The sequence below is a fragment of the Trypanosoma cruzi genome, genomic scaffold, assembly GCF_000209065.1.
Source record: "Trypanosoma cruzi strain CL Brener 1047053516651 genomic scaffold, whole genome shotgun sequence".
NCBI classification, from domain to species: Eukaryota; Euglenozoa; class Kinetoplastea; order Trypanosomatida; family Trypanosomatidae; genus Trypanosoma; species Trypanosoma cruzi.
In genome coordinates this window covers 39730-61805 of record NW_001849468.1, presented here as the reverse complement: position 1 = coordinate 61805, position 22076 = coordinate 39730, and the positions used below count along the sequence as shown (strand labels likewise).

General features: G+C 50.8%; 8 protein-coding genes across 8 annotated transcripts, besides 16 other annotated features; all 8 read right to left on the bottom strand.

The window, feature by feature from the left end:
• Positions 1-22076: part of a sequence feature (heterozygous, non-Esmeraldo-like haplotype) that runs on past the window's edge.
• Positions 18-76: a sequence feature (T-rich).
• Positions 400-430: a microsatellite.
• On the bottom strand, positions 748-2190 carry Tc00.1047053510155.80 (mitochondrial processing peptide beta subunit, putative; the record flags this gene model as incomplete). Its single annotated transcript, XM_815020.1, has 1 exon — positions 748-2190. The coding sequence occupies one exon, from the start codon at positions 2188-2190 to the stop codon at positions 748-750; it is 1443 nt and encodes a 480-aa protein (XP_820113.1).
• Positions 2216-2238: a sequence feature (AT_rich).
• Positions 2422-2447: a sequence feature (AT_rich).
• Tc00.1047053510155.70 (heat shock protein 70 (HSP70), putative) lies at positions 2583-5234 on the bottom strand (the record flags this gene model as incomplete). Its single annotated transcript, XM_815019.1, has 1 exon — positions 2583-5234. One exon carries the CDS (start codon positions 5232-5234, stop codon positions 2583-2585), a length of 2652 nt encoding a protein of 883 aa, XP_820112.1.
• Positions 5591-6925, bottom strand: Tc00.1047053510155.60 (hypothetical protein, conserved; the record flags this gene model as incomplete). Its single annotated transcript, XM_815018.1, has 1 exon — positions 5591-6925. One exon carries the CDS (start codon positions 6923-6925, stop codon positions 5591-5593), a length of 1335 nt encoding a protein of 444 aa, XP_820111.1.
• Positions 7346-7381: a sequence feature (A-rich).
• Tc00.1047053510155.50 (hypothetical protein, conserved) lies at positions 7538-8869 on the bottom strand (the record flags this gene model as incomplete). The annotated part of the gene is made up of 1 exon (XM_815017.1): positions 7538-8869. The coding sequence occupies one exon, from the start codon at positions 8867-8869 to the stop codon at positions 7538-7540; it is 1332 nt and encodes a 443-aa protein (XP_820110.1).
• Positions 9443-10885, bottom strand: Tc00.1047053510155.40 (DNA-damage inducible protein DDI1-like protein, putative; the record flags this gene model as incomplete). Its single annotated transcript, XM_815016.1, has 1 exon — positions 9443-10885. One exon carries the CDS (start codon positions 10883-10885, stop codon positions 9443-9445), a length of 1443 nt encoding a protein of 480 aa, XP_820109.1.
• Positions 11068-11087: a microsatellite.
• Tc00.1047053510155.30 (hypothetical protein, conserved) lies at positions 11214-15491 on the bottom strand (the record flags this gene model as incomplete). Its single annotated transcript, XM_815015.1, has 1 exon — positions 11214-15491. The coding sequence occupies one exon, from the start codon at positions 15489-15491 to the stop codon at positions 11214-11216; it is 4278 nt and encodes a 1425-aa protein (XP_820108.1).
• Positions 13784-13816: a microsatellite.
• Positions 15496-15517: a microsatellite.
• Positions 15771-15793: a sequence feature (AT_rich).
• Positions 15896-15929: a microsatellite.
• On the bottom strand, positions 15972-17360 carry Tc00.1047053510155.20 (mitochondrial RNA editing ligase 1, putative; the record flags this gene model as incomplete). Its single annotated transcript, XM_815014.1, has 1 exon — positions 15972-17360. The coding sequence occupies one exon, from the start codon at positions 17358-17360 to the stop codon at positions 15972-15974; it is 1389 nt and encodes a 462-aa protein (XP_820107.1).
• Positions 17541-17569: a sequence feature (AT_rich).
• Positions 18191-20836, bottom strand: Tc00.1047053510155.10 (hypothetical protein, conserved; the record flags this gene model as incomplete). The annotated part of the gene is made up of 1 exon (XM_815013.1): positions 18191-20836. The coding sequence occupies one exon, from the start codon at positions 20834-20836 to the stop codon at positions 18191-18193; it is 2646 nt and encodes an 881-aa protein (XP_820106.1).
• Positions 21051-21106: a sequence feature (CT-rich).
• Positions 21529-21554: a microsatellite.
• Positions 21680-21726: a microsatellite.
• Positions 21908-21944: a sequence feature (AT_rich).

The following is a 22076-nucleotide window of genomic DNA, read 5'->3' as shown; positions in this document are numbered from 1 at the left end:
CACAATTGCCACCAGTCAAAAAAAAAAAAAAAAAGGAAAGAAAGAAGGAAATACGAAAGCCAAAAAAAAAAAAGAATTTACGTCACATTTGGGTGCAGCACCTCACACGCAGACCGCCGCTACGCAGCCGCCCTCCCACACAAATCATTTACTGCACTCCTCCTCCTTTTAGTTGACGAATTCGGTTCCTTGCGTGAAAAACAAAGAAGGACTTTGCAAAAAAACAGCTTTCAAATTTTTTCTTTTTTTTTTTTCTTTTGTACTCTTCCAAAACAAACCGCTCGTATACCAACCGCGACACGTAAAAACTGGACGAGAGAACTCATCCGCTCCCCCATATCTTTAGCACGGACGCTCTCATTGGTAAATACGACGCTAGCCACAAACACACACACACACAGAGAGAGAGAGAGAGGGAGGGAGAAAGAGAAAAAAAAAAAAGAGGAAGCAGGCACAGAAGGTTATCCACAGCAAATAAAAAGAGAACAGCAAAAAAGGGCTCATCCTTTTACCTCCGCCCCCACACTCTCTTACCGACACATCTCCTCCATCCTTCCACCCGTTCCTCACACTACACCAGACGACACATTTTACTTCAGTGCGCTCATGCAACCTTTTTTTTTTTTTTTTTGGTCTGTGATGCTGTTGTTTTTCTCCCGCTGTTGTTGCCGTCGCCCTCCCTCAATTCTCTACTTCACCCCTTCTTCTTTCCCTTTCCCCCATTCCCTCCATCAACTTCACACCTCTTCAGAGCGCATTGCCTGTTCTCTGCTTCATCTGCGTCACAGCGTCAAAGCGAGGTGCCGCACTCGCAGAGCCAATGTAAGACACTGTTGGAACTGTCGAAGAAGTGTACTTCGCCAGTGTGTCACGGAATATAGCCGGTGTCACCGCATCCACCCGTTCAAAAACCTCCCGAATGGGCACGCGGCGACCAAAGTGAATCATCTGCCGTCCCAAATCCTCCGCGCTATTTGTCGTGCTGTCCCGCATCATCATGACGGAAGCCTTAAACTCACTCTTCGCCCCCTCCAATATGGCTTCATCTACGGCGGTGGCCGCTAACTCATTGATTGTCTGTAGCAAATAGTCGAGTAACTTGTCTTGGCTCTCGTCCCGATGCGAGACAGCCGAGTCAGTAGGAAGCATGGGTGTCGTGATGAGTTGATAACCAAGCAAACTGGTCTCCTCGTAGGGCGTGTAAAAGGGACGCATTTGGACCATATTTGGTAGTCGTTCCCATGGAAGTTTGGGATTAAGGTGCTGGTACGCAAACTGATCGTGTTGACCCTCTCGGAACTGCCCAATAACGTTATGCACTAGCTGCAGCGCATAACTATCTGGATGCGAAGCACCACAGATAGGGTAAGCAACGGCCGTATTCGCCGTCGCCATCTGTTCATTCCACATAACAGTGTGTCCGCCACGGTAAAGCGCCTGAAGCGGTGGTCGATTGTTTTTCGCAGGGAGATCGCCAAAAAACCTTTCCGCGAGTCGGTGTGCCTCATCGGGGTGAATGCCGCCGGAGGAGACAAAACACATGCGAGGGCCCGTGTAGTGCACCCGCACAAATTCCATAATCATCTCACGATCGATGTGCTTGGAAATGTTTTCAACAGGACCGAGTATGGTGAGGGGAAGACCGCTGGAGATGGGGTCGTATGCCGCCTGGTGTAGATTGTCCATGAGCACCTCGTCCACGAGCTCCTCCACCTCCCGCATCTCCGCCAGAATCGTTGGTCTCTCCAACTCCAAATCCCGCGGGTCATACCGGCCGTTCTTCAGCAGGTCCGAAACCACATCAATCATGTGCTCCACATCTTCATTAAAAGCCTTCACGTAATACGCCGTGCGGTCACGCGAGGTGTAAGCGTTAAAGTGAGCTCCGCTCTGCTCAAAGAGATCCTCTACTGCTCGTTTGGAGTACTTTTCAGTGCCTTTGAAGTTCATGTGCTCTAAGAAATGGGCGACACCGTTATTCCGCAGGTCCTCAAAGCGGCTACCCGCATCGATCCAAACACCGACTGTGGCAAACTGGCAGCTGGGGAAATATTCCGTCGCCACCCGGCAGCCGTTTGGTAGCGACGAATAAACAACGGGCGTACAGTGATCGATCGTAGCAGCGCAAAGGGAATCCCGCGCTGTGCGGTTTATCACAGGGATCCATCGACGACTTGAATTTCGAAGCATTGCAGCGCTAATGTCTCCGTCAGTCAAAAAATAAAAATAAAAATATTTCCCCAAGGCTATATCCGGCCTCTTCTCCTCCCCCGCCTTTTTCTTTCCTTCTCTGCCCCTCAACTTCCCTCCGTGCAAGATGCTGCAGATACGGAAAAAAGGTGCGTATGTACGCCAAAGCAAAAAGAAACACACCAATGCAAAGAAACTTAGGTGCGTGAATGTACCCGGGAAAATGCGAGCAAAAAATAAAAATAAATAAATAAATACCAAAAAATTTCACTTCACCTGCCAGCCACAAAATAAAATACAAGTGATGGACGTACACACACACACACACACAGAGAGAGAGAGAGAGAGATGGAGAATCCCCTTTTCCGCGAAACCGATATTCCCAGCAGCAGTTAGCCAGTCGTAGCACCCCCAATTTGCAGCTTGTTCATCCGTTGCTGTTGCCTCTGCAGCTCTGATATCTCAACATTGTCACTGGTGTCATCAAGCCACTGCTCCACCTCCTTCACAACTTCCCTCCAGTTGGCCTCACCCTCGTTCTCCACCGCCTTGTCCCACGCATCAAGGGATTTGTAGTGCAGAATGAGGGTCTCAATATCATTTCGAAGGGCGCTTCGCATCAGCCGCTCATCGTCAACCCGTTGAAAGGCGTAAAGACGATCTCGTGCAGCAGCCGCTTCCAATTTATTGAGATTGACACCAACTGATAGGGGTACCGAAACAAGACTCAGGGGAAAGCTGCGTACCACGCGTTCGACAATTTCCTTCTCCGCGGACTTATCTTCTGCGCGTGGAGCCGTGGCTTCACTGGTGTTACTTTCCTTCTCACTTGATTGATCACTAACATTATAATTTTCTTTCCGTTCCTCTTCTCCTTCTTCCTCTACCGCCTTTTCTTGTCGCTCATCCCACTTCTCCTCCCCTCCCAAGTCACGCTGCTGCTGTCCCTCTTGTTCCTCTCCGGGGTACTCGTCGGGCTGCTGAAGCTTCGAAGATTTCTCGGTCCCATTGGGGGCCTCAGCGTCCGTCGCGTTCTCCCCCGCGGCGGAACCAGCATTCGATTCATTCTGTACGGTGTCTGTGGGCTCTTTCGCTACTGTCACCTTCAAATATGTGGCATGCAAGTACGCATTGGACACAAACGGAATGCCGCTCTCTGTTGCTGTCACCTCCAACATAACCTCCGTATGCTCAAGTGACAAGCGTTCCTTTCTTTTTTTTCCCGCCCCATCACTCGCACGAAGAGACTGCGGTAATAGCTGTGCCGCAATAATACTCTCGTTGACACCGCGAATAAATGTCGCCCGGGTAAAATGCCCACTTTCATCCTCTAATGTTAGCGTGAAGTCAGCGGTGCGGTTTTTCAGCTGAAGGGACCGCACAGCCGGCAGAATTGTGCTGCCCTTAGGGAAAATAAGGTGTCGGGTGCTGTTGCGAGGTGGCGCCGCTGCGTCTCTCGGGTCCTGAAGCAAAGGCGTGAGTGAAAACCAGACATCATTCATCAGTGGCTCCACCACCGCAAAACCGCGAATGGGGATGTTCGCCCGTGCAGCACCCATGTATGAGGCGCCCACTACCGCTGCCTCGTCGCTGTTGAGAGTTCGGTCCACCGCCCTGCCGTACCCGTCGCTAAGGCGCTCCAAAAGTTTAGGCATGCGTGTAGCGCCACCAATCACCTCAAAGCGTGTCAACTCCCGCACAGATGACACGATGCCTTTCGTCTGCGCAATCGCCTCGTCACGCAGACGTACGGCTTCGTCAAAGAGATGAGCACACTCCTGCTCAAAGACGGCACGTGAGATAATGGTGGTGAAGTCACCGCTGTCTCCCTCTTGAACGCCCTGCACAACGACAGGGGCCTCTTGATTCACAGAGAGCCGCTCCCGCGCGTTTTGAACCGCTCGCATTAAGCTAACAGCCGCTTTCCGTGCAGCCGGTTTGGAGACTCCAAGAACGGGTTCGATGGCCTTAGGCCTCGCCTTTGGGAAGTGTTCCCGCTCAATATAGCGGGCAATGCAGCGGTCAAAGGCACGGCCGCCAAGTGTGTTATTGACAATCGCCGTACGCAGCGTGATCGTTCCAAGCCTCTGACGAGAAGGTGCAAACTCATACACTGCAACCTCCGTTCGTCGACCGCCCATGTCGTACACCATGATGTACTTTGGTCCCTGTTCGCGCGCCGATGAAAAAAACTGCTCAATGTTGAGGTGTGCCAATTGCACAGCCGCTGCCGTGGTGCCGTGCACAAGCCGCACCGCACGCAGGCCCGCAACAGCCGCAGCATCCACAAATGTTTGCCGCTGCGCCAGTGAAGCGTGGGCTGAAACAGTCACGACAAGGTGACGCAGCGGCTCACCGTTCAGGCCACGTTCAGCTATTCGCTTCAAGTAGGCAAAAAACATACCGATCAGCTCCTCTGTGGAAAACTCCAAAACACTCTTATTCTTTCCACCCAGAATGCGAACAGTCACCTTGTCGCGGGAGGAGTGCGGAACCACGGAAAAAGTCAGTGATGCCACTTCATCCAATGACAACGTATCCTTATTATTCGACCCCTGCGTCACACCGCCGGTGTTGTTTCCATCAGTAACTACGCGCGAAACCCCACGTCCGGCGAGCAGCGAAGGCCCGCATACGACCTGATCGGGGAAGCGGGGCTCAAGCGATTGCGCCTGCTCCGAAAAAAACCGCTCCACCCTCTGGAGTATGTCGTCCGTGTCGTATGGAAGAAAGCGAAAGGCAATACACTGTGGGCTCTTTCGGTTTGCCTGATCATTGAGAACAATAGTGGGGATCAACGATGCCCCGCTCCCGCCGCCCAGCGTGGCTGCCTTCGCCCAATCAACACCGAGGTCCACCGCCAAAATGTGATGCGCCTCCACCAAAAGCGACATAAACGGCGTCCCTGTCAAGAGCAAAATAATGCAAAAAAGCAAAAGCAGCGACCGTGTAGTGGAGCAGGACGTGGCTTTTAAAAAGTGAGACGCTTTGCCACGGCGCACGCCGGCAACCCCGCCCATCCATTGCTCCCCCTCCATTTTCATCCAACACTAGCAGAAGAAACAACAAAAAAAAAAAAACGCGTGTTCGTACGTTTCGGTCTATTCCTTTCCGTTTGTGTGGAAAAACAAACGTGTTCAAGTCGTGCTCCAACCTCAATTGTATTTATTTTCCTTTTCCCCTTTTTTTTTCGCGTGACTATATTCCCTCCTTTATCCCGCCGTTTATTCAACAAGGAAATTAAGAAACAACAGAATAATAATAATAACAATAAAGAAAGAGGAAAAGAGGAAACTATACACGGCTCCCACAAGGAAACGCAGGCCACAACAGCACTCTGACCCACCCATCCACCTCGGCGAAGCAAATCAACCACCAGCCTGAGTAGTGAAGCCAACACTCAGCAGAAGCCACTCTTCTCCAGCATCCCCTCGCTCGGGTATCCCAGCTTCACATAGGTTTCATACGCCTGATCCATCAGCAACATCGTGTGAAGATGAATCAACTCATGTGCGAGGCGCTGCAGCGCCATCTCTGCAAGCAAACGGGTTTGCACCTCCGCATCGACTGAGGACGTGCCGTTTATTTTGGCGCAAGAAGTTTCTGCGAATTCCGCGTCACCCTCCGAAAGGACCGTCGCTAGTTCGTAAATGATTTGCCGAAGGACTGCCGCCTTCTCATTCTTTGTCACTGCCTCAACAGGCGCTCCGGCAATTCTCTGCAGTGACGCCACACCGAGCAGGTCAAACATGATCTCCAAGTTTTTCCGCCCCCAACAACGTTGCTGTATCCGCGTCGTGGGCTCCGGTGCCATGGGCGGTAGAAACACACTGATTTGCCGGCTAATGTAGGCACGAAAGGTCCGCTCCCCCGAGCTTGCCGCAGGAGTGCCGTTTGCTGAAAGAAACAGCGACTCTCGAAGCACAGGAATGATCGAGGAGATACGCTGCTCCGCATCATCACAGCTGTCGGCGTCCTTTGCGGTACACAAGACACGCAGGATTGCCGCCAACTCGGCTCGCCGCACAACCGCCTCCCTTTCAAAAACATAACAAGAGCTCATGTCCATCAAAGAGACATCATCGGTATCTACCGCTTCCGAAAAGGACAAAAATGGATGCGGCCGGGGTGACACCATGACGGCAGTGGGGAGGACTTCGTTCGCCTCCCGTAGGACGGCAACGGGACTCCAACGGCGGGGGTAAATTGCGATAAGACGAATGGCTGCCAGCCGTGTCACGTGGTCCCACCAGGCGCAATGTTGAATCGCCACCTCCACCGGTTCGTGGCATAAGTGGCAGTAATTGTCTGATGTCACAAATGCAAGCTTTGAATCGTTTGAAGGATCGTATATATATTCACAGCAATGAGAGGGAAACATGTAGCGCGGCCACTGTGGGCTTCCCTCTGGCATGCTCGCCCTACGCTCATTAAGGGATTTCCTCCCATCTTCCAAAAGCTGAAGATTTTCACGGAGCCAACTGAGCGGACTGCCGTCCTCCGCCCCCGCTCCTTGGCTCCGTGAGGGCTCCCCCAATGTGCCCAATGGAGGATCCACGCAAACGCTGTGAACCGGGAACCGCCTTGGCGAGCTCGGCAAAGAAGACGACGACAGCGGCGCAAAAAGTTCGTGAAAAGGAACCAATCGAGATTGACGGCACGGCGACGTGGCCGTGAAGAATCCACGACGCGCTGCAATCATCCCACGGCGTGCGTTGAACCTTCGTGACGGCATAGTGAGGGCTTGTCGGCTCCCCCCAGATCCAAACACGCAGAAGGAGACGCTTCCGGGCCGATGTGCGAAACACGAGAATACAACCAAATAAAAGATGAAGAAACAAAAACAAAAAAAGATAATGTCGGCAAAGGCCCCGTAGCCCCAGAAAAGATCCCCACATACAAACCCAAGTAAGCAAGAAAAAAAAAAAAACGTAGTAAAATTGAAAAAGCAAGGAAGGAAAAAATAAAATAGGTTGAATACATAGAGAGGGCAAAATCATGGAAGGACAAAAAAAAAAAAAGCCCTCCTCATAATATCGCGCAGGAGGCTTACACCAACTTCACTGAGCCACATCAACATCGCGATATCCCCCACTCCGTCCTTCCCAAGCAAGCGATCTTTTATCTCTTCTCTGGTTGGCTTTTTATACATATCTCTCTTTTTTTCTTTTTATTTTTTTCCTTTTCTTTTTGCTTGGATTCTTCCTTTCTCCTGCTTTCCACAAGTTACTGGGTAAATGAGAGAGCCTGGCCTTAACATAAGCCGCCGTCTTTTTGTACATGGGCAACGTCATCGATTCTAATACGTCTTCCTTTCCTCTCTCCGTGCTGTTTGTTCCCCAACCCGCTAGCTTCGGCCATCATCTTCAGGTGGGATGGATGTAAGGCGTGTCTGCACACTTGAGACACGACCCCTCGACCTCATTTTTGACCTCTGCACGAATGCCTGCAATCGTTTCTTGTAGGCGGCACTGTTGCGCAGTGATAAAATCATCGGGCTTGGGGCACGATAGCCGCCTCCTGTCCCCCCTGTTATTGTAGGCAGCCCCCCATCATCTTTACCACCACCACCACCAGTGGCAGCATTAGTGCCTTCTTCGCGAGGAGGATAGTAACCACGCTTTCGGTCATTTTCCGCCAACGCCGCGACATGGAGTGCCGGCAGTGTGGAATGGTGGCGCACTGCTTTGCGCTTCACCAACGCCGTTGTATCTTGCGCCATGGAACCGCCAGCAACCTCCGGAAGAAGAAACCGCTTAAGAGCCTGTAGATTTTGGGCCTCCGACCGCAGAACTGTAATGTTATTACTCTGCTGCTGCTGAAAAGAAGATCCGGGGTCTGCGTTTAATGGGAATTTGTAGCCCTCCACCCCCATTTCATCCTTCGCCACGGTAGCACTGCATTCAGGGCTCTTGTTGCTAAGAAGTAGTGCCGAGGAGCAATCCATGCCAAGTGCACGCAGAGCACTGAGAATGTCGATTTGACTATCCTGTACCGATGCTACAGAGCCCTGATCGCGTCGGCGACGTCGACTCTGCCACATATCACAAAACTCAGCATAATTAAGTGTCTTCTGATACTCAATGTCCACAACATCGACAAGCATGGCGTCGATGTCAATAGTGAGACCAAAATCACGGCACACCTTGCGCAGATCCTCTAGTTGTACGGAGCCAGTGCCATCCTCAGCACCTCCAAGCGAAACAAAAGCTCGTAGCGTGTCTTCACTCTCGTCCTGCGCATTCCCCTCCGGGTTCTCAACACGACGCTGCTGCGCAAATATTTGAAACTTACGCTTGTAGAAACGCAGATAGTGACATAGATTGTTGACACTTATTTTATTCTCAAAAACGCCCAGCAGGAAGGATAGCTCCTCATCGGATGGATACATACCAAGCTGGGAGAGCACCACCCGTAAGGTAAACATCGTGGTGATGTATTCATCATTAACAAACTCTGAGAATACGTCGCGCACACGCAAGGTTTCATCCAAGTTCAGTTCGGGCATGATAGAAATCTCGATAATGGTGTTATTCGGACTTGTGGAATTGCTCTGTTGCTCCCGCGATTTTCTGCCACAACTGCCCGCACTAGCGATAGATCCCCGTGGGATACGTCTCACCATTGCCGCTGCGCGATTGCCCCTCCAGAGGGGACTTGCTTGCCCCTTTAACGACATTGCAAAGAGAACTAATACGCGGGGGTAAAGTTTTTTGTCTGCAGTAAAACGTATTGAAAAGATGTATAAATAGATATCGCTGTGTTTCTATACCTACGCGTGTGTGTGTGTGTGTGTGGGTGGTTGCGTTTGGCCCGTCAAAGTGGCCCCTCACAAACTCTCTTTTAACTCCCCCCCCCAAAAAAAAAAAAAAAAACGACAGCATCGCAGCAAATGGCAGAAAATAAACAGGAAAAGAAATGAGTCATGCAAGAGCCGCCACTCCCCTCCACAGAAACTGCTGCTACTGCTTCTGGCGCAAGAAACATCGTGTGTGGTCTCGTGTGAACAAAGGATAAGAAAACACAAAGAAATTGTAGGCAACGAAAAAAAAAGTACTTTAAAAACGACAAACGCACAAAGACACGCACAGATGCACATATATAGAAACTTAAATACTTCACCATCCTACCGGCCTGCACTTCCTTTTTCTTATATATATATATTCCCTTTTTTTTTCTCGTTTTCCCTGCGTGCTTGACGTCTTCTTGAAGAAAAGAGAGAGAGAGAGAGAGGATTACGGTGGAAGTCAACTCACTCACCAAGAAAGATTGACACGGCCAAGTCTGCGTTCCAGTCGGCCGCCTCCAGGAGTGCGACAGCCCCCTCTCGATCCATCCGTGTATACGCCATCACCTCCGCAATAGACCTCTCTTTATTCACGTTGGCGTTACCGCGGTTAGTCCCGAAGTCCTGCGCCGGTGCACTTACCGCGCCACTAACGTTGGTGGTGGATGCCACAGAATTTCTCGCCTCCCTCTCTTTCTTTGCTTGTCGCCCCCATTGGCCTCCCCTTTCATCTTCCTCGGCGGTATTCGATGACGCTTCCGGAGGCCTGGCGGATCCGCGCTGCTGGCCTTTCGCGTCTTCCTTTGCCTCAAATTCCTCATCCACAACCTCATCCCCAGTGGCCAACTCCGGCACCTCGGAATCCGGAAGGAACGGGATCCGGGTGTCAGCAATCCTCAGGCAGTTTTCCCTCAAGTCGATAATCATGCGGTGCAGCTTCATTTGGTCCAAACCAATAATAAACTCCATCTTGTCGTCATCAATGATACTGAGAGAAAGAGGAATGTGAAGGCCACCAAGATTGACCATGGCCATGTGGACGACACCAAGCGTCCGCCGCACACCCACGCCTCGCATAATTCCCTTCGCACGAGTGTCGAGCAGTCGCATTAGCCCACACTTTTCCGCCGTGCGAAGGTTCATGATAGACCTCTGCGCACCCGAGTCAATAAAGGCCTTGACCATCACCTTATTCACCTCACAGTTTACAAATAGCATTGGGACCCGCACAAAGAGCTCCGGCATAAACTCATACGCGCTTTCAAGATTTTCATTCACGTTCTCCCAATAAATAGACTCATAAATGCGGCGCTGTACTTCCGGATCGGACTCCTGCAACGAAGTCTGCCCCGAAAACCGCTCCGCTCCCTGATTGAACAACTGCTCGATGCGCGCGCGCGCGTGGTCTGTTGATTGTGGTACTCCGCGCTGAGGCCTCGACGTGCCGACATGCCCTCTTTGTGTTCCCTCTGACATATACGCACGCGCAGCTTCAATTCCTGCCTGCTGCTGCCTCGGTCTCTCTTGACGCAAAAATGGGTCTCTGTGTTGTACATTGTGCTCCTCCCCTACGCCTTGCCGTCGTGAGACGTGCGTTTCACGATCCGGCGGAGGCCGTGCTTCTACCGAGAGCCCCTCTTCCTCAGCACCCTCTTTTTGAGTCTGTGCAGCCCTGTAGTCTTTGGCGGTATGTATCACCACGATGCTAGTGTCATCACGGATGCCCTGAGACTCAAGTGTCTTGTCGCTTTGGAGCGTTGTGCCGTCGGCTGTGACAAGCACTTGCTCCAGCATGGGTACCCCAAGCTCCACCTCAATAATCGCCGCCACGTCCTCCACGGACGACTGTGGATCAATCGCAATAGTGCAGCTTTCGCCATTCTCGTTGGTGCAAAAAACTTTAATCATTTCACGCGGCTTCTTTCCCGTGGCGTGTTACTCCAAATTTCCTCTCCACTACCCCTTCGCCCTGCAGGCAAGACTGAGAGTTTGAAAATTTTTAAAAAAATGTGTGTGTGTGTGTGTGTAACAAGAACAAAAGAAAACTACAACTCAAGAGAACACAAGACACAAAACATGCAGCGAACGCCCACACACACACACACACACAGGAAAAAAAAAAGCAAAAAACATGTCCACATGCGAGATAAAGACAAGCATCCAAAGACGCATGCATTATGTGCCCACGCTAAAATGCAACCGAAAAGAAATCGCCGGCAAAGGAGCAGAAAGACCGTCAATCCTCTTCGAATTCAACGATAAGATGTGATGCTTCCCTCTTAAGCTCTACAAAACCCCCAAAAAGAATGGACACATGGGGAGTACCACACCGCACCAACTCAAGCGCAAGTGATTCTGCCGCTGCCGTCTCAACAGGTTCCATTGACCGTGTAAACAAGACAACATGGGGGGCCATAGCACACTCCTGCAGAGCGGTAGAGGGACCATCCTTCAAATCTTCTCCCACGGGAAGTGGCGATGGCAACGTTTTTGTTTTCAACCTCGTTGCTGCTGCTGATGACGATGATGATGTTTTCGATAGCGGTGGAAGGGCTGCCATTGCCATGTTGTCAAGCTGCAGCAAAAGCTCCGTGGCCTGTTGGGTAACGAGTCGCTGTGAGTATTTCATGGCGCCAGTGTCATCATCATCATCTTCATGTGCGTGAAGCGCTGCAAGAGGAAAAAGCAGTGCCCCCACGACACGTTCCTCCACGCGTGTCGCGCGTTGTGGAAGCACGTCCGCCCCGCGGTGTGTGCGGAGGTCAACGAGAAACAGTCCCGACTGCATCCACCCCCCGCCCACCGCTCCCTCTGCCGCCCGCCACAAGCTGTCGTTGAACGCCTGGAGAATTGTTTGAACATTCACATGCGAAACCCCGCAGTGCCGAACCTCCCCCGCCCAATCGTTGAAGTGGTGCGACAGCAACGCCACAGAGGACGGCACGGAGCGCAAAATCAGCGCCGCGTCGCGCAGCACAAGGTGCACGTCAATGCCATGCAGACGGCTCAGTGCCAAAAGGCAGACAGAGAAATCGTTTCCAAGCAGCTTGTCCCTCTGTTGAAGCAGCACCGCAAGGCATAACGCTGTCAGGCAGTGCGGGTATGCTTCGTTGTACAAAAAAAGAAAGTCCCAGAGCAAACACACTTTTCCTACCGGCAAACTGTGAGCAAAGAGGGTGAGGAACCAACTAATCGCAAAAATTTCCGGATGACACTCCACCTCGTCTAGAAGATGCACCGCCAAACGCGGGTCGCAGTAACGCAACATCATGACAAGCTGATGCAGATGATCCTCCATACTCTTCGCACCTGAAATCGATGACTCAACGGGGCCATGTGGGATATAATGCTGCGTAAGTTTCTGCATTTGCGCAGCAACAAGAGCCTCATTTGTGAAGCTAACAGTGAGAAGAACGGCGCATACACTGTCTATTCCTTGCCAATATGTAAGGTCAGGGTTCATCAGCAGCCAGGCTTTAATAACACGTCGCATTCGTTCATGCCCCTCCGCCGTTACTAACAAAGGATGATACTGATGACATCGAGGAATGTCAACTGAAAGCTGCCGATCAAAAACAGAGACACTGGAGGTGTTAAGTGCGTAATATATGGCTACACGTGTGGCCTCCGGTGGCACCTGAAGAAGCGCGCCCCACACCTCCCCGCGAATTGTAGCCGGCACCGGCACATACGGAATACCCTCAACCGTCTGCACATCCGTGAGGTAACGTCGTACCAGCATCGCTCGTTTTGGAGTTGGTGCAACGTGCAGGAGAGGTCGCAACCCCGCGATTAAGGTCAGCTGTTGCGCAACATTCAAATCCACTGCACGAATGACCCTCTTGAAACTCTTCAGCAACCCCACGTCCGCCGCGGCAGAGGATAAGGCCAACGGCAAACGAAGGCTTGTTGGTAATTTCGCCCCAACAAGAGTGTCAAGAGCATTCACGGCCACGGTGACAGAAGGAGAGGAGTCGTTGAGTGCCACCACATCTTTGTGCAACAACGCCAGAAGATCCTCCATGGGGAGGAATACCTGCGAAAAGGGAAACACCGGTGAAAACCGGTTATCATCATCATCACCTTTAGAGTCGTTATCGTCCTGACCATCACCAATGCCATGAGCGGGATTATTGTGTTCAGGAAGGAAAAAAACATCGGTGCAGTACGAAAAGAGAGCACTACGTTCCATCAGCCCTCGCAGCAATCCATTTTGTGCTGCCGAGTGCGACAATTTACTCCCATTTGCAGGGAACGTTTTGGCACCGGAGGGAATCAGACGCGAATGAATAGTTCGGGAGGCCTCTTCCATTGTGTCCCCAGTGAAATTCGACTCGCAGGGCTGTTGCTGTAGTATCCGTCGCACGACGTGAACAAACTCCCTGAACACAACATTCCGCCTCGCCTCGCCATCCTTCCGACAGCCTCCATCCACCATAGCATGTCGTTCCACGCTGTGCCGCCAAACCCGCAGCTGCATCTGCAAATCCCACAGGGATGGAGACAGGGGCTTCAGTAATGACATTATCGGCTGCATGTGCAGCTTCAAGGACTCCGTCACAACGCCACCTCTCGTTGCCGCAGCGCACAAAGTGGGATGAAGTGGTATCAAAGGACATGACAGGCTGCTCAGGACACGCTGAGCAGCATCCAACACTGCGGTGCCGCCGCCACCAGCGCCGTTTTCGCCAGCTGCAGAACTGTTATCGATAGCATCTGAAAGAAAAAGAGCATGTGCCGCCTGAAACGCCTTCCATCGCTCACGGCGGGACCATAAAAGTCCACCTTCCGCAACTTCACGGAGAATACTACTATTACCACCATTACTACTACTACTACAGCCACCATCACCGTTATTCGTACCGTCACCAGCACCATACGTCCTGCAAAGATAAAGGTACCACTCTTCTGCCAGGCGTTGCGGTAACGGCTCCGGTTGTAAGAGATTCCCATCCACCGATGCCATCCTTGGCAATTCGCACTCTTTTCGAAGCAGCAATGACAACTCATGAAGTGCCGCGTAAAGAAAATTCTGTGCCGCCTCAAGAGGTACGCCGTGAAACTTCACTAAGAGTTTCATAACGTCATCAAAGCATGACGAGGTCGGCGGAGCCGAACAGTCTGGGTGGCCGCAGCAACTTTCAGCAAGTGGGAATCCGGTCAGCATAAACTCCAGTGTCAGCACGGCAATATTCCATGCGTCGTCCGAGTAGGAATGAAGAACGGCGGAGACATCCCATTCGTGGGAGACGTCTTTGTCCCGCAAACGCAGACGGACAAACCACTCTGGTGAGATGTACGGCACCTGACACGCCTCCAGATCTTCTACTGTATTGTCAAAGAACGGTGCATTCAGAGACTCTGCGTCCTCAAAGCAATAAATAGACGTGGTGTCATTGTTAACACTATCGTTCTTGGCTGCCGGAAATCCATCGCGAGGAAGGGCGCCGCTCCTCCCAGTGCCATTGGGCCCACGTCGCGATGCCGTGACAGCAACCTCTTCTTTCCACACACGCAGGGAGCGCAAGAGAGAAAGCAACGGAACACGGATGGCGTAGTGACGCAACGTCGTGATACCCACCCGATGCGGGAGCAAAGGTCCAAAAGCGAGGTTGTCTCCTTCCTCCTCAAAAGCCGTTTGTGTGTCATCGGTCACACGGCTCCCGCTGCAAGACCCATTTTTGGCGTGCCTGCCGGCGTGCCCCCGCTGTCTCTCGCAATAAGCGTCACGCAACGAGGGTGGAGTGGAAGGAAAGGGCGGAAGTTGCGATGCATCGCCATTCAGATCTGTGGGTGGAATGCCTTCGGCATAGACCCCCATCAGCCGCTCACGCTGCCTCCACGCCGCACCGAGTAGAGCCCATAAATCGCACCAAAGTCTCGTCACCATTGTCACCGGCGGGGACTGTCGCAGCACCACACGATAATGCAAGAGACGATCCGACAAATTCAGCTGCACATCTTCCTGCAGCAACAGCCAATAATTGCGGTGTCGCAAGATTTCAATGGGAGCTAGTAGTCCTCGAGCCAGGTGCTTCATGTCCTGCAGAATCTGTTGATAGCGTAGCGACTCCGAGAGGAGAATCGGGTGTTTTCCGGGTTCACGCAGCATGAGATCCCACAACTGACCCTCCACAAAAAAAGGGGCAGATTCCGACCTATCGGTGGTGTCTTTCCTTCCATTTGTCTTCTCTCGTTGCAACTGCAGTAGATGCACACGGAGCTGCGTCCTCTCTGCATCCGTCTTGTGACCATATTCCCGCGCCAAAAATATGGTGTCCCGATAACTCCAGAGGCACTGCTCCACCAGCCTCGTTGACACCGACGTGGTAGACAAATACGGCTTTAGGGCGTGTGGAATGTGATGTGTGGAAAAAAGAAAAACGCTCACCCCATCATTGCCACCATTTTTTCCCACACGCCGGTTTTTGCTCATGTGGCTACTGCTACTAAGCCCCTCGTTGGAGTGGGAGCTTCCATCTCTCCTGTTCTCCCCCTCATCAAGCGTCGTCATCAGAAAAAATAAAAATAAAAATAAAATTCACTTCGTATGCTATCGCCACGCACACCCACGGCTCACCTCGAATAATGGCCGCTGCCAATATCACTTCCTAGCGCTTCTACCAATGCCACTCGTGAAACTTCCTCCTCTCTTTGTGGCAGAAAGAAAAGTGGGAGCGCTCTTGCTTCAAGACGACTAGAGGGTAGCAAAAAGCAGGGGTAAATAAAGTGGTGGGAAAAATCAGATGCATCAGTAAGAAGCTAAAATGACCGTCAGAAGAAAGAATGAAAGAAAAAATATATATTTTTTTTAAAGAACAAAAGATGTTCGCGCCTTTCCCCTCCCTGTGCTAACTTCTCAATAAACCTCTAAAGAAGAACCAACGCAATGCGATGCACACGGCCTCACGCCAAGGAACACATAGACACGCACACACACACACACACGCACTTACGCATGTATTTAAATGTGTAAATTATGTGAAAGGCGCATTCAGGCGGCTACTGGAGGGGCCTTCAATGCGGCCGCCTCCGCCTCCTGCTGCGCCGTCTCCTCCTCTTTCATGAGTTCCTTCCATTTCTGCGCAACGAGTCTTTTGGACTCAAAGTACACATTAGAAATAAGCATCTTTCGAAAAGCGAGACTCGTGTTAAGCACTAATGCGTCCACCTCCTTAAGAAAATCCTTCAGAGCGTCCTTGGCAAGCATTAGGGAAACATCATTCTGTGAAACCTGCCCAGAAAGTAACGGTTCCCGCCCAATCTTGGAAAGAACATTGCTAAGCCTACCATCGCTCACATTGTTTAACAGTAAATTATTCGCGGCGGCCTCCACCTGCGGAAGCATGGAATCTGCAATCACCGTAACGTCCCCGCGTACACGTCGCAGAGCCCCTGTGCGCACTGTATCAATAAACGTTTCCTTCAACTCCTTCTGCTTGCCCGGGTGCTTCAGCTCCATAAAGCTGGAGCAGCGCAGCTTCAAGATCGTCGCGACATTGTGCTTTTCAGTCGCCGGATCCCCACGATGCACGTGTCGGATGACCACGCCCTCCGCGAGATTCCCCTCCAGCGGGTAGTTGCCAAGGCCCAAAAGTGCCGGCAGAGGGGTGTGGAAGTTCTCCACATCAAACGCCAGGCATGCGTCAAGGGTCCCGCGCACAAGTGCTTTGGAGTAAAGCAGATTTGGAATCTTGGAGCAAAACTCCACAAACTCGTCGTATCCAAGCAGCACAAAGTCCTCCTCCGCCCCACTCACAGAGTACTTAATATCAAAGGCAAAGAAATGTAACTCGGGGCTGTACTGCGGGAACGCCTCCCGTTGAATTTGGACACCAGCGATGGGGAATCGTTTCCCATTCGGCATTGTGCACCACTTCTCGCTCGGGGGAACAAGGGGATGTTTATACTTCGCACCAAAAAGCTCGCCATTAAGAACGACGCGCCCAATCCGACCTAAGCCGTACTTTTGCTTCAGTAAGTCGCTTAAAATGCGGATTTGGGCAGTGAACTCGTCAATGAGGATGTGGTACCCAAAAAAGTTCTCGTTGGGGTCCATAATCCCACTACGCTTCGCGAATCGCACCACTTCCTTGTCGCCAAGGTTGATGAGATAGATACCGAAATTGGTGCCATGCACCTTCTCGCAGGCCACCCAATCTTGGGCGCCGAGGCCGCTTTTATTTATCGCCTGAATGCGGCTCTCGCTCGGCAAGTCAATTTCAATGTAGGGAGAAAAATCACTCTGGTCATTCGGTAGCGGCATATACGTGCGTGTGGCCACAGCAAAGGTCGTCGTGCCGTGCATCACACTCCTGCCAAAAAGAGAAAAGATGGAGGAAGGCCGTCGAACCCACCCCCTCATCAACGCCACTCCCCTCATGAATAAAACGGGAATATTTTCGCTCGACGCACTGCTCGCTACATGAAATAAACCATGACAACAACAGAAATGCACAAACAGGCAGAGAAAAAAAAAAAAAAAAGGACATGTGACAGAAAGAGACCAAAGAAAATCCACTAAGCAAGTCAAGCCAAAACAAACCAAAAAAATGCGTAAAACAAAAAAAAAATTATAATAATAATAAAAAAGTGTCTTTCTTAATCACTCATATCAAATATTACCAAGCGCAACAGAGGACGGGAAAAAAAAAAAACTTGATATAAGAATACGCTCCTGTCCAAGACCCTGTCCCCTATTCCTACAAAAAGAAAAAAGACACACGGAGAAAGGGAGAGAGGTTGTGTGTGTGTGACACAACGGGGAGTGGCAGTTTGGCCCAACACCCCACACACTAAGAAGTAAATTCATCCAACACTCACACACCCGTGAACAAATGAATGCATGAAAGTTATGGCAGCCGGGCTCCTTATAAACTCACAAGGTGGAGTCTTTTTTTTAAGGGCCCGCAGCCGTTGCACTCCCCCTCAGCGTGGAGGGCAACAGAGAAGGTGGTGGCTGTGGATGGGACGGCAGAAATAATAATAACAACTACACATCGTTGCCTTCCAACGTGATACCCCTGAAGGAAAAAAAAACAATTTAATTAATATACCAAAAGTCAAGAGAATTAAAAAGGGCAGTCGCTATCATTTTCGTTAGTCCCCTCTCCTACGCTTCCCCCTACACAGCACCAGGAATTTTACCTGTCATTTCTCTTCAAGAAACTCACAAACGGAAAAAGTAATAAAAGCAAAACGGAATAACGCCGCTTAATCCACAACGGGTCTCACCTCCCAGAACTTCACTCGTCCACGGAGGCACAAAGAAACAAAAAAGTAACTCCTCCCGGCCCCACAAGCAGCACAGCGAACTGTTGGGTCCGCGTGCAGCGCCACAGCAAAAACTGGTTCGACTGGGATGACGTTGTCTGCCCACTGCGATGCGAAAGACGCAGCATTTTTGTCGTGGATAAGGCACCCAGAAAAGCATTCCTGAAGAAATGATTCAAGTGAACAAGTCTCTAGGGGGTTATTACGGGCATCTACAGAAAGGGATGCATCTGAAAAGAAGAGAGGCCAAAAGGAACTTCGACTATCGTATGATGTGGCAACCAATAAATGACCTCTAGAAGGAATTGGTAGAGCGCAAAGGTCGCCTACCCACGAGCGATGAAAAAGTCGTCGCGTCACACGTACGAATCCCTCCCTTACAGCCTGAGGGTATGCGGGGTACGACACGGAAGGGGGAGAAAAAAGTAATTCCGAGTCCTCCGCTAAGGACGTATTCTGATCCCTGACAACGGTGCAATCACCGTTTTTCCTCCCGTCGCTAAGGTATGCCACCTGGCACACCGTGATGGAATCATCCTCGTTTGTGACCACAAGAAGGTCCGGATAGAGAGTGGCGTCGGCGTGACTGGGAACCCATTGCACAGCCAAAAAGTCACCGACAGAGTGATTTTCAAGTGCGGTCACGTGGCACAGCTCAACCTCCATTTCGGATGCCTTGACAAGGCGTATTGTTCCCCCGTCACAGGAGACCGCCGCAAGACTACTCTCTCCATCCACAACAAGACTCTCCGCAGAGACACACACCGTCATTGCAGGAAAAAAACCCTTCCTCTGCCGTGTCTCGTGTGAGGCAAAAGATGCCTCGGCATCATTCGGCCATAACCGCGTCAAGAAGTGTGGCACCCGCATCGATATCGCTTGCACGAGTCGATGTCCAAAGGATGAAAAGTGTTTGCTTATCCAAGCCCCCTCCACTGTCACACACACAATCAGCACGTGCCCATTCCCAAACCCCACGGCAAACACGGAAGGTGGGCCTCCCCGCGTAGTTACGTATGGAATCGTAAAACTATTTTCACCTCGCGCCCGACACAGCCTTGCACAATCAACCACAAGGGCTAGGCGTTTTTCAATACCGCACTCCACTTCTGTGATACATGAGACTGGAGCACTTACAAGTTGGTTGCAGATCGCACTTGTAGAATCCCCGCTAGTCCCACCTTTTACTGCGCCTGAAAAATTAAGGCGCTGAAGAATTTTTCCTTCAAAAATGCTAAAGAGAAGCAAATCCCCATTACGATTACCAATCAGTATAAACGGCTCTACCGCCACGCACTGCGATACGACATTCACCGCATTTTTACCGTCATTTATTACCCCTTCCACCTGAATTTCCTCAAATCGAAGTTCCAATCCCTCTGCCTTTGCTCTTTCTGAAGACTTTGTAGACTTGAATGACATAAATTGTTTTTTTGGCTGTTTTAGCTCTTCCTTGTGCAATACATTCCGTTCCCCTTCAGTAAGCAATGCTGGCGCAACGTAATTCTCACTCACATCCATACCAAGAAGAAAAGGGCAATGGGCAGTGATCCTTCGCATCGATGACGAGGCAACGATAGTCTGCACAGGAACAGCCGCCAGCACTTTTCCCTCTTGGTGCCTGACCGCATAAGTGGTGAGATGATTAAAACTACCGGCCGTCACCAGCGTCAGCTGCACCGGGACGCCCTCAATGGGAGGTTCCTCAGGAGGTGGAGAAGAAGGCGGTGGCCTTTTTACCGACTTCCCAGCCTGCGTTTCCGCCTCGTCATCCTCATTTCTCGGGGGGGTTACATCATTGATGTTGGGGGCAAACCCATCCGCAACGCCGTTTTTTTGGACAGAACTTGATTTTGTAGGGACTGTTGGTGGAAGCCCAAAAAAAAGTTCATTCAGCCGTGAAGAAGTCTGCACGTTGTCAATTGCACTTGGAGATGACCGAGTATTTTTCGAAAAGGAAGATGAATTTGATCTGAGACGGACAAGGTAAGAAGGCGTCTTTGGACTGTTCACGGAGAGCGACTTCGTCGAAGGACTCAGTGCTGCCACCGTCGCTGGGTGGGTGCTAAACAGATGAGAACCACGCTTCCACACCACCAACACTAACGGGCGAGAAGGACCGCCGGTGCCGGTAACGCGGCAGGGAAGAGTAGATGCAGAGGCACATGAAGCGTTCATCCTGTCATTGCAGCTCTGCGGAGTAGGAGGGACAACAACAAGAGTCTCCTCCGGTGGTAACGTCATACTGTGCAGCGAAGGGATTCGCAGCTCCACAAAAGCCCCATAAATATCACTACGAACACTGTTGGTGGTGAGAAAAGTTGGATATCCACTGGACGTGTAGGCGCACGACATCGCATTCGCCATCGACGCCCATGTACAAAAATCCACTGCCGTCAATGTCGTCTCACTTGAATTCAAGGAGGACGACGACGGAAACGAATGCACCTTCTCTGTCTTGCTGGCCCTGTCCAAAGTTGTGCTGGAAGCAGGATTAGGGATGTTCCCTAATTTCACGCGAAAATGAGTCGTCTCACCCCTTGAGGAACCGCCGCTAGAGGCACCATTCACCGGCAACCCAGACATATAAGCGTGACGAGCCCAGCGGAAGACGCACCGTGGAGTGAGCTGTCAACGGCGTCCTTCTCTCTTCCTCCCTCTTTCTTTCTCTCCAAAGTGATCTTGATTTCTTTTTTCCCTTTCGGTCTCTTGACCTTATTTCTTGCGCCTCCCCCTCCACCCACCCACCGCTCCCCCCTCCCTCACTCTTTCACAGCTGAAGCCGCGTGAACCCTCCGCTGAAACAAAAACAAAAAGGAAGAGAGAGAGAGAGAGAGAAAAAAAAAAAACAAGAGAAGGCATTTTTGTAAATGCCGCTGCGTACACCCAATCCCCAGCGCATGCAAGCACCCACAGATGGAGAAGGGAAGATGAAAACAAAACAAAACGAAAAAAAGACTGTAGAGGCCGATGCGTCCGTTATAAACAAATGACTGAGTTTTTTCTTCATGTTGCAGCTGTCCGTGTTGAACGCCACCGCATTCTTTTGTGCTCCCATTCTTTTATCAACATCTCCTCTTCTCCCTCTCTCTCTCTCTCACAGCCTGTTCCCGTATCGATTGTGACGCCCCCTCCACACACACACACACTTAAGAAAAGAAAAGAAAAAAAAACGGTGGAAAATTTATGGGGCGATGCGTCATCGGTGGAAGCGAGGCCGCTGGCGGTGTTCGTGGAAGGCAGGGGACGTGTGTGGGTGGGGGGAGAAACCAAAAACCAAAAAAAAAAAAAAAAAAACAGAAAAGTATTCATATTGACCATAACCACAAAACAAAATGAAATGGTACGCCCAGGACCACACCACACAATTGCTTAAGTGGGAAAACAATAGAACGGGGGGAAGAACCGGAGTAAAAGAAACCCCCCCCCAAAAAAAAAAAAGTAAAAAATAAATAATAATAATAAAAAAAAAAAAACGGTATTTTATAAAATCAAATTAATAAATGCGCATTTAAGTGCGCGTACGCATTTGTTGCATTTCATTCCACACACACACCTGCCCTACCACATCTTGCGCCTCGTCCAAGGACACTTCGGGACATCAAAAATTGAACCCCCGCCACGCCCCCTTTTTTTTTTTTCCTCCGTTTTCTCGCCTTATTTTATTATTTTATTTTGTTTATTTATTTTAAAAGCTAAAAATTCATCTCTCTCTCTCTCGTTTTCGTCGTTCCCCCCCTCCCCCCTTTTTGTTTTTTCTTTGTTTTTGTAACTCCCCACTCCACCACCCCGTTCAATTTTATTTATTATTTTCGTTCTTTTTTCT